The sequence below is a fragment of the Trifolium pratense genome, linkage group LG6 (assembly GCF_020283565.1).
Source record: "Trifolium pratense cultivar HEN17-A07 linkage group LG6, ARS_RC_1.1, whole genome shotgun sequence".
NCBI classification, from domain to species: Eukaryota; Viridiplantae; Streptophyta; class Magnoliopsida; order Fabales; family Fabaceae; genus Trifolium; species Trifolium pratense.
In genome coordinates, this window is record NC_060064.1 from 46,126,160 (window position 1) to 46,137,615 (window position 11,456).

The window sequence follows — 11,456 nt, forward strand, 5'->3', positions numbered from 1 at the left end:
TTTTAAAAAATAAATATATAATCCATAAAATTATTTTAAAAAATAGACAATATGAAAAAATATGCTACCTTATTAATATATTAGTAAAAAGTAAAAACATAGGTCTTATAAAAATCACCAAAAACTTAAATCGCTGTATTAAATATATTAATATAAATATAGTCCCGTAAAAATTATCAAAAAAACTGAAAGTGAAAAATATAGGTCTCACAAAAATCACCAAAATAATTAAGTTACTATATTAAATATGAGTATACCCGTAAAATTGTTGAAACAAATAGACAATAATTTGATGATGTGTCAAAAAAAATTGTATATATATATAGATAGATAGATAGATGGGAATAGGTAGTTTTTAATTTTGAATAAAAAGACACAAATAACGATAATTTGATGATATGTCAAAAAATTTAAAAGGGGTAAATTGTAGATTTCATATGTATGGGAATAAGTAGTTTTTTCTAATAATAAAATATTGAAATTATAAATAACTTTTAAATATGACACAAAATACCATTTAAAATGATGATATGTCAAATTATTAAGTAGGGTAACATGAGATTTTCATGTTTCTTTTTAGTATATATATATAGATAGATAGATAGATAGATAGATAGATAGATAGATAGATAGATAGATAGATAGATAGATAGATAGATAGATAGATATTTTTCTACTAATTTTGAATAATAATTTTGAATAAAAAGACACAAATAACAATAAGTGATGATGTGTCAAAAAAATTTAAAATGGGTAAATTGAAGATTTCATATGTATGGGAATATTGTTTACACTGATTTTTGGTAAACAAGCGCTAGTTTATTTACTAGTGAGATCAACTAGTAAATCTCGGGATATGTTTGTGTGTTTTTTATTACAAAGCATTGATTGTTCATTATTGCAATAAACAAATTTGAATTTTGTTAAAGGTTTGAATAAAATGAAAACAAAGTAAATGACTTTGAAAATGTAAATAGCTTTAAGTTTAAAAAGCAGAAACTTAAATTGCAAGTAACAGAAATTGCAAGATTCAATCGAACGAATGAACCATGTAAAGATTACTGAAAGTAATGAAATTACTGAATTGTAAATGAACTTGAAAGTTTAAATGATATTTGAATGTAAATTGATTACAAATTTGAAGTGGTTCACAGGATCATACATGTTTCTGTTCGCAAACTCGTTTCTCTCGAACGCTTGGATACTTTGAGTTTTTTACAAGAAATTTTTGTATGTGAATTGTGACCCCTTGTTCTGACTACAGAACCTAATATTTATAGACAAATATAAATAACTAACTACCAACGTTCTTCTTCCAAGCTTTTGCCACGTACGTAACTGCTACTTGATTTTGAATTTGATTCTTGAATCATAACGTTGTAATTGCTCGAAAGGAATCCCTTCGATTTCGATCAATATTGACTCGAAAGAATGTGAATCGAAAGAAATACATGTTTCTGTTCGCAAACTCGTTTCTCTCGAACGCTTGGATACTTTGAGTTTTTTACAAGAAATTTTTGTATGTGAATTGTGACCCCTTGTTCTGACTACAGAACCTAATATTTATAGACAAATATAAATAACTAACTACCAACGTTCTTCTTCCAAGCTTTTGCCACGTACGTAACTGCTACTTGATTTTGAATTTGATTCTTGAATCATAACGTTGTAATTGCTCGAAAGGAATCCCTTCGATTTCGATCAATATTGACTCGAAAGAATGTGAATCGAAAGAAATAACTTAGAAAATATTCTAAGTTATTTTGTCTTCTTTCTTGCCTTCTCAGGTTTATAAGAGACAGATAAAAAATCTTGTAGACTTATGGATACTTTCCAGAAGGGCTCTCTTGTTTTTGAAAACATTACCTTCAACCTTCACATCAAGGAAGAATATGATCAAGACAATATCTCTTGTTTTTGAAGACATTTCCCTTAACCTTCATATACATGTCATGATACATGGCAAGTATTCGAATAATGTTACTTTCGATCAATTATCTTTATTAAAGCAACTTTTATTGTCCATTATAATCAAATAATAAATGATTTGAACAATTAATTCATAATATATTTTAGCTTTGACTAAAATATAGGCTAACAAATATGTAGTTTTTTTCTACTAATTTTGAATAAAAGGACACAAATAACAATAATTTGATGATGTGTCAAAAAAATTAAAAGGGGTAAATTGGAGATTTCGTAGAATAATAATAATAATAATAATAATTTTGAATGAATAATAAAAAAAAAGACACAAAATAACCTTAAATTGATTATATGTCAAAAAAATAAAAAGGGGTAAGCTGAAAATTTCACTTGTATGTTCTTTTAAAATATGATGATACAAAATACCCTTTAAAATGATTAAAAAATGAAAAATAACTTCTTTAATATGGTACAATCATGATTAAAGAAGAACAAAATTAAAGAAGAAAGGTAAAATAACTTCTTGAATGAATAAATATCATATATATATTATGGGAAGAAGTTAGTTTTTTTTTATACAGATTATGAGAAGTTGGTTTTTTTTCTATTTATTATTCATAATTAAATTGTCTTGAATAAAATGACAGAAATAACCCCTTAATTATTTATTATTCATAATTAAATGACAGAAATAACCCTAATTAATTATGTGTCAAAAAACGATAAAGGATAAATTATACATTTAAGATGTTGACTGTCAGTCTAACAAGTGGACCAGTCTGCCGTCGAGTAATAATTCACACTCTACCGAGATAGAATGAGTTTGTATCCACAGGGACCGTGTCAGTGTGCGACCTCTTTTATTTTAGTTCATTTAAGTTGCCTTCGCCTTGGTTTTAAAAAGGGTTTTTATAAAAGGTGTGATAAGGCATGCAGAAAAGTAAAGTGATTCAGACAAATATAGAGATGAAGATAAAGGACTAGGTTTAGGTAGATCGTATCCAGCTCTTCTCCGCTTGTCTATGAATGACAATCAGAACTTGCTTTGGTTAGATAGATGATGTTGTTTCGGATGTATTTATCTAACTTCCTTCACCATGAACTTAAGTTCTGAAGTGTAGTGTGCATGCGTTGAAAATTGTTGTTTAACTGCATTCGGAACACTACATCCGAACCTAAGTGTCTTCGGATGCTAAGATCCGAACATATCTGGTTCCAAATTCAAGGGTAATATTGGATTTTTGGGGGGGGGTCTAGTAGCAAATAGGGGGGCCTAAACAGCAATTTTCATCTTGTTATGGTTTCTCCCAATGAAATGATTGATGTAGAATAAGGTCAAAATTCAATTAGTTAACCAAGTTTTTTAACAATTCATCCGCCTCATCATAATCATAATCGTGTTTGAGATATCATAAAGGAGAGCCTGAAGCTCTCCTCACCATGGCATGCTACATACAAGAAGGGTCTACTAGTAGCTAAAGCATTGACCACATTCCCAAACAAACCATTTCAGCCTGGAAAATACATATGCTAAAACAAAATGATACTCAAATCTAATCAAATGATTTCTTATCATTGTTTTCCATTTCTACCAACAATTGGCAAGTTATTATTATGACTAACTAAAAGGCGCACAGTTCATTTTCCATAATAATATGAATCAAATTTGGCAAGAGCATTAGAATAGGATTGTTCAGATGTTCTCTTGTTCATACAGTCCCCACATTCATTACCAATTTACAATTCCACACACATCAGGAGGGTTCTAACCAACAAAGGAAAAAGTGTAAAATTATATATATACTTAGAGGCGATGTCTACGGTGCACAAGACATCTAAGTCTTGCACCATGCAACACTTGTTACATCCGTTGGATCAAAATATTCAACAATATATTGTCTGTACTTTATAATTAAATTTTTTGTTCTCTAATTTCCATTTAAAAAAAAAATCAGTTCTCTCTCCTCTATTTGCAGTCCTTTCTTCTTCCTCCCTTTTCACCATCGATCCCGACGGCCAGCTACCTGCATCCTACCGTCGTCGATTGGCCGTGACATCATCAACACTTAATTCCTTTTTTCTTCCTCTCAACTACCTTACATTAATTCCAGATCAGAGAGATGATTTTGAAACCTCCACCTCCAACTTCTCTCTTATTTTCCGGCCACCGTGGGTCATATATGGAGAAATCAGACCGACCATTTCCTTCCCATTTACATCCGCAACAGAACCCCTAAATTTATTTTATAGTCGGAGTATTTTTGTTATTGACCACCGTGTCAAGAATCGTGTCCGCCGCGCCGGAAATTTATCTCAACCACCTCCATTTTTCTTTGCCTACTATAATCAGATCCATCTGCCATCGTTTACACTCTGTTATTCAAAAATTAAATTGTTTATTATGGTATCAATGAAAACAAGATGAACGGAGTTATTTAAAAAAAATTAATGGTCATTAGCATCAAAGTCTTGCGAGGATAGTGACAAATCAACCTCTTCACCGCCATTCTTCGAGTCTCATTCTGAGAAAATAAATCTTGGAGAAATGATAATGAAAGATAACTAGTGCAAGCCAAGTAGACATCGGAGGTCTATGAAAGAAAAAAAATTTAGTGCTGATGACCTACAAAAAGATTTGGTACACCTCTAAATCAAATGATTAAGAAATGTTGTGTACCATGCAAGACTTGTCTTGCTATTTCATTTTAGACAAAGCCATATATAATCTCACAACATGTAAAATTAAAATTAACACAAACAATAACTTGTTCCTAAAAAGGCTAAGAACAACCACAAAAGTCTTAATTATTTGGAGTAGCCCGAATTTTAGCATACCTAGGCCACTTTTCAATGTTGGATTTAAAAGCATAACCATTATACCGGTCCGGCTTACCCGTCTTTCTGAATTTTTTTGTGATCTCTTCTTTGGATTGATCAGCTAAACTGAGACAATTGTAAGTATACTCATCCTGATCTGCGGGCTCCTCACGAATATTTTGTTGAAAGTTGATGTACGCTTTGTCTTCTTCCTGTTTGTCGGGGTATGTTTTTCCTCCCATCATCGCAAGCCACATATCGAAAATTTCCCGATCTGTGAGGCTTGCAACTAGAACAAACAAGAATTAATTAAGCACAGAAGAAACAAAAACAAGAAATTAAGTAAAATATGATTTAGGGTTTGTTTGTACCTCCTCCTGAAGATTTCAATTTCGCAAAAGGGTCACTCTGATCCTCAACTAATAACCAAAAGAAAACAAACAAGAAATCCATTGGAATGGGAACAAACAAGAATGAAACAAACCAAACAAGAAATTAATTAAAATATAATTTAGGGTTTGTACCTTTAGGAACAGAATCAGCATGAGTGCTGGGCTTATCCAAAATAGATTCCTTAAAGTTACTGAACATTTTATCAGCTACCTCTTGGGAGGAGCATGTTTTTCCTCCCCGCATCGCAAGCCACATATCGAAAATTTCCCGATCTGTGAGGCTTGCAACTAGAACAAACAAGAATTAAGCACAGAAGAAACAAAAACAAGAAATTAAGTAAAATATGATTTAGGGTTTGTTTGTACCTCCTCCAGAAGATTTCAATTTCGCAAAAGGGTCACTCTGATCCTCAACTAATAACCAAAAGAAAACAAACAAGAAATCCATTGGAATGGGAACAAACAAGAATGAAACAAACCAAACAAGAAATTAATTAAAATATAATTTAGGGTTTGTACCTTTAGGAACAGAATCAGTGTTGAGTTCTTCTCTTACGAAATCCTGGTCGCCAACTTTAGATCTCTGAGGATCCTTCTGATCCTCATTCTGATCCTCAACTAATCAAAAGAAAACAAACAAGAAATCTATTTCAATTAATTTTTCATTGTAAAATATTAGATGCTGTGCTGCGTATGCTGCTCTGGTTTACGGTGGTTCGTACCTGAATCGTGGTCTCTGCGGCGCCTGAGGGGGAGGGAATTGCAGGGGGGAGGCGCCGCCATCAGTTGGCTGTTGCGGCGGTTCGGTTCAGGTAGATCTGAGAGAGAGAGAGAGGAGAGCAAGAATGAGACTTATTTATGGAATGAATGAATAATAATCAACGCTACCAGCATGATTGGAACAAATTGAATTTAAAATAACATGTAAGGACATATTTGTCTTTTTAAATTATGAGTGATCGAGAAGAGAGAAAAGATTGAACACGGACTCTTGTGATTATCGGTCCGACTTGCTAATATCAACGTCGCTCGAACCAAGACATTGACTGAATAGGATCGCTGCAATAAAAAGATCAGTGGTACAATTGCTGACTATAGAGGTTGTGAAATTCCTATCATCTTTATACATCTCTTTAACTGCTGACGATTTTGTTTAACAGGCATGTTACTAGAGGACGAGCAACGGTTTAAGTTTAGGGTTGTGATGACAGAAATTTTGTACTATATTTTAGTATAGGTTTAGATAGTAAAAAGAAGCAAAAATAGTGACACGGCCCAGAAACCTAAAGAAAATGAAGCCACTTGCGCAACAAGTCAATAAATGAAGAATCTAGAAGAATATACCAAGAAAAGGACGAAAATGGAATAAATCACAAAATACATCTGCGCGTCATCGTGGCACGATGAAGATTTGTTTTAAAAAATAATTTTAGAAACAAATCAGCGCAGAAGATTTATTTCCAAACAAAATCATACCACAATGACATATCATCGTGGCACGATAGGGTTTCAGTGAAGAATGGCCACGCCGCCACTATATCGTACCACGATGGACCTTATTGTGGCACGATGGTGCGTAAAGTTTAAGCTCATTAACACTATAAATAGAGCTCTCCTCCCTCATTATTTCTCATTCAGAAAATACTTGACGGTATTTCTACTAACTTGGAGCAATCCAAGGAGAGAAGAGGAGGAGCTTAGGAGGTCGTAAAGCTTTTGAGGCAAGGCATCTACGCCATTGGTAAGCATGGTTCTTTAATTATGTAGAGATGTTGAAACTCTTCCATGATGCTTGGGCTGTGTAACAACTGTTTGCGCTTTAATATAAAATATTTATGTTATATGCCTCACTTTATTTAAGCTTTATTTACATTATTATTATTACTATATCGGTCATATTATAATACATCCTCACAGGGTTGGTATTAGTCTCAACAAAGACGGCCGACCCGAATCAATAAATAAGGAGGCTAACGTATGTAGTATGATAACATCCGACACTCTGACGCTAAGCTTCTCACTTATAAATAAGGAGGCTAACGTATGTAGAGGCCATATGTGATTAATTGCACAAATTAGACCACGCACTTGAATGTCATCTTAATGAAAGTGGGATAGTGACAGCTTGGAAAGCTAAAAAAATTGGCCGAAAACAAAAAAATTGGCCAAAATCCCAAAAAACGGCCAAAAACCCAAAAAATTGGCCGAAAACTCAAAAAAAATCAGCCGAATACACAAAATAGGTTTAAAACCCAAAATATCGGCCGAACACCGATTTTTGGGTAATTTTCTGTTTTTTGGCCGTTTATGGATTTTCGGCCGATTTTTGGATTTCTAGGTTTTTTTGTTTTCGACCGATTTTAGGATTTTTTTTGAGTTTTCGGCAGAATTTTTTAGTTTCCGGCCGATTTTTGGATTTCCGGGTTTTTTTTGTGTTCGACCGATTTTAGGATTTTTTTGAGTTTCCGGTCAATTTTTTTGGTTTTCGACCGATTTATGGATTTCCGGGTGTTTTTTTGGTTTTCGACAGTTTTCGGACGATTTTTTTGGTTTTTGGCCCATTTTCTGATTTTCGGCCGATTTATGGATTTTCGGGTGTTTTTTATGTTTTCGGTCAATTTTTTGAGTTTTCAGCCAATTTTAGGAATTTCGGTTGGTTTTTTGTTTTTTTTTACCGATTTTAGGATTTTTTTTGAGTTTTCAGCCGATTTATGGATTTTCGGGTGTTTTTTAGGATTTAGAAAAAACAAACATTTTTGGGTTGATTACAAATTATTCATTTCATAAAATTAAAGAAAAATTATGTTTTCTTTTTAAAATTAAACAAATCTGTTTTTTAAATCAATAAAAAAAATTGAAATTGTTTAAGTAAAAAATTGATTTAAAACTGGTTCAATTAAGTAACCAAATTTTTATTACAAACCGGTTATTAATTGGTTATGAAGCGGTTAAAAACCATATCCAAATTAGTTTTATAAAATAACCAATTTTTCATTAAAATGGTTTTGGATCGTAACCCAAACCACAAATTTGGATTGGTGTGGTTTTTAAACATTTGGCCCATAATGTCCTTAGTTCCTTATTTGGGCCCCGATAATCTCTTAATCTTGTTAGAAAATTGTTGTTTAGGCCCCTTGTTTGCTAACAAAGCCCCCCATTCGGACCAAAATACCCTTGAGAAGGGATTCGGAACTTAGAATCCGAAATTAAGTAGTTTTGGAACTCATGTTCCGAGCCTAATTCATACGTTTCTAATTCTATCAAGCATTTATTCTGGAGATTGACTGTTGAATCTGCAATAACTCGGACTTCATGTATCCACCTGAATCATGGAATGAATATTTTAAAAACCTGATAAATTTCAGTAGCAACAATTGGAATTCCCATATTTAGTTTTTTTTTGCTTTCACAACAACTAATTAATCAATTGCAGCAGGCTGGAACTACAACAATCAATGGTGGATGAGATTCAGGAAGCAATATGGAGTTTCAGAAAGCAAAATTAAACAGCTTGTGATTGTGTAATGGTGGAACAACACTTATCTTTATCTTTATCTTTCTAACTACACAAATTCAACATAGCTTGAGGGAAACTTTTGACAGGTGTCACAACCAGATGAACCTAGACAATTTTGTTTTTTAAAGTACAAAAAAATCTTGCTTCTTTGATCAATTTTTTGAATCTGTTTTCCCTCCATTCATATCCTTGCAAACTGGGCCAATAAGACCATCTACAATGGTGGGTACTTATTTTTTTAAGTACTAGTACCTAATAGGTACTCCCATTGGAGCAAACACACAAAGAGTACCTAATAGGTACTGGTTCTAAAATAAGAAGTGGTACCTATTTTGTTTTTGTGGGTCCCATTTATAATGATGTATAGTTATTGGTGGAATGTGTTATTGGTGGGACTTGTTTAGAACTTTTTAAGAGATTTGGGTTGGAGGGATTGAGTACTTATTAGGTACTATCATTAAAAAATTATAAATAAATGATGTATACATGTGGGGTCCAGTTAAGTACTCAAAAATGAGTATCTCCATTGTGGATGCTCTAAAGAGGTCACAAAACGGTTCAGCCCAACACAGCCCAGTCCATTTCTTGTATCTGCCTAAGGCCAAACAAAAAACTCCTTGCTTTAGAGTTCAGAAGCATGCTTGACCAGTCACTTTCATCCATCTCTCTCAAAGACAAAACTTGCTGCTACCTCAAAGACAAAACTTTCATATGTTGGAATCAAATTTAAAATTCAATTTCTCCCTCTCTTTCAATATCTAAACTCACTTTCTTACTCATCACTCTCCATGAATCAACCATCTTGGATGGCATAAGCCACAAACTCAGGTTTCAAATTACTTCTCCGTATGTTATTTCATGATTTAATTTCATCATTTGATTTTTACGTGACATGTTAAATTTTCTGTCTATATCTGCAAATTAGGTTTTCTTTTCAATCTTCTCAATCAAATCCTCCGATCTGTTTCAAGACCCATCCGCAGGTGATGAAAGTTTGGTTCTTTTTCTAAATCCCTAATTTTCTTCAGTCGCATTTCTAATCCTCTTTGTTTCATTTTTTTTTTCTTTTCATTATCACATTAGAGGTAAATTCACCCGAACCATACAACAAGGAAACGGATTGAAAGATTTCAAATACACTAGCTAGACAAACGTACCATACAGCAAGGAAATGCTCTAGCTGTGGGTATATGAGTATACATTCACTATGGAGTTAGCCTTGCTGGATCTACTATGGAGTATGCATTTTGGATTTACTATGGAGTATGCTTTTTTATGGTACGTGTTAATTCAATATGAGTATGCAACATTTTATTAGCTGATTTAATGTGCATTCACTTTTTCACTCAAACAAATGCTTTATGCTCTGTTTTCGTTTGGTATGGTGAAAAATTCTTGACTACATAAAGTGTTTGAGTTTGATTATATTTGAGAACTCTCATTTGATTGTGAAAGTGAGCACTCAAAGTGTTTGAGTAAATGTCTCAATATGTAAAATTGATGGCTTTGTGGTCTTATTTTTTATGCTTTTTGAAACCATCATTTGTATGCAATTAGTGAAACAACATGTAAGTAATCCTATAGTTTTGCTGATATTTGATTATCATCGACCTCTAACGGTTCTATAGTTTGATTTTGGAAATTTGGATAGAAACAATGCTTGGGCAGTTGGTAATCCTATAGTTTTGATGCGTTTAAGCAGTTTTGGTTCAATCATTTAATCAATTTCTTTAATTTTTGCTTAATTTCAAATCTAGCTTTTGTTGTTATCTAACATGATTTGATGAATGTCATTTCTCATGAACCTACCATACAAGTAAAATAAAGTCTTTGTTGTTACTTCTCATGTTCTATATTTATTTTTTATGGACTGCCTTTAAATGTTATATGCATATGACTACATTTGGTAAATTTATTATTCTATAAAGTATCCACTTGACTGTCTTGGTATCTTCAAATGTTGTAGATGGATGTATACAATATTGTCATGGAGCCCTTGATTCAAACAGAAATACCACAAGAGGGCAAACTGATGCAAATGAAACAAGCCAATTGTAGACTCTACTTTCACTTCATCATGTCTCTTCCATTACCCCAAACAAGAAAGTAAGTCTGAACCTTTGCCTTTTTCATTTTCCTGTTTGACTATACACTTAATTCACGGAAATTGTTCTATTCTCAATCCTTTAATTTTACGATTCTTGAAGAAGCTTCTTTGGTTTTATAGGAAATCCTATATTTGTAAATTTCATGATATGTATTAAGTAGGATTCTTTTTGCTTTAGGAAATTATTAAAAATCTTAGATTCACTACCTGTGTTCAATTTAGGTCCTTTGAGATATAATTTCAAGTTGCTTCAATTACATTTTATATTGTTATTTTTATTATGAGTTTATTTGTTTTCTCCTATATTGATTGATATTTTAGTTGTTAGTTTCATTGTTGGGTATATGTTGCTTGATTGAAGGCTTATGAAAGAATCCTACATCCATAAGATATGACAAGATGATCAAGAGAATAGTTGAATGGTTATAAGCTATATAAGCATTATGATGTCAATGTACTCAATGAGAGCATATTGGTCATGATGTTAATGAATCTAATTGCAAGAAACTTAACTTGCATTTCATTTATGGGTTTGTGGTCTTATTTTTCATTCAATGCAGTTCCCTTCCGAAACAGAGAATGGATAACGTTTGATCACTTGGTGTCTATGAAGAAGCTGAATGAAAAAGAAGTAGTCAGAGTTATACGGGAAGGCCAAGAGCTTGAACTCAGTATTATTCTCCGACCTGTAAGTTTT

At 32.6% G+C, this 11,456-nt stretch overlaps 1 protein-coding gene and 1 long non-coding RNA gene across 3 annotated transcripts; one reads left to right on the top strand and one right to left on the bottom strand.

Moving 5' to 3' along the window:
* Positions 1-3,567: 3,567 nt before the first annotated feature.
* Positions 3,568-6,020, bottom strand: LOC123892194. Of its 2 annotated transcripts, XM_045942011.1 has the most exons (7): positions 5,858-6,020; positions 5,655-5,753; positions 5,502-5,549; positions 5,268-5,423; positions 5,115-5,162; positions 4,820-5,032; positions 3,568-4,299 (listed from the first exon to the last, which is right to left on the bottom strand). In XM_045942011.1, the coding sequence occupies exons 1-7, from the start codon at positions 5,916-5,918 to the stop codon at positions 4,235-4,237; spliced, it is 690 nt and encodes a 229-aa protein (XP_045797967.1). In that variant the 5' UTR covers positions 5,919-6,020; the 3' UTR covers positions 3,568-4,234. The 2 variants fall into 2 exon arrangements, with proteins under 2 accessions (XP_045797967.1, XP_045797966.1); XM_045942010.1 differs by having other exon boundaries at positions 3,568-5,032.
* A 3,234-nt stretch (positions 6,021-9,254) lies between these two features.
* On the top strand, positions 9,255-11,447 carry LOC123891280. Its single transcript, XR_006803050.1, has 5 exons — positions 9,255-9,480; positions 9,578-9,635; positions 9,736-9,930; positions 10,619-10,758; positions 11,320-11,447. It is a non-coding gene; the product is annotated as an uncharacterized LOC123891280 (long non-coding RNA).
* The last annotated feature ends 9 nt before the right edge of the window (positions 11,448-11,456 follow it).

Coding starts and splice junctions, on each gene's coding strand:
- LOC123892194 (XM_045942010.1), bottom strand. CDS start 5,918: ATGGCGGCGCCTCCCCCCTGCAATTCCCTCCCCCTCAGGCGCCGCAGA. Junction 5,163..5,267: donor TGCTGATTCTGTTCCTAAAG/GTACAAACCCTA, acceptor TTTGGTTATTAG/TTGAGGATCAGAGTGACCCT. Junction 5,033..5,114: donor ATTGAAATCTTCAGGAGGAG/GTACAAACAAAC, acceptor TGTTTGTTCTAG/TTGCAAGCCTCACAGATCGG.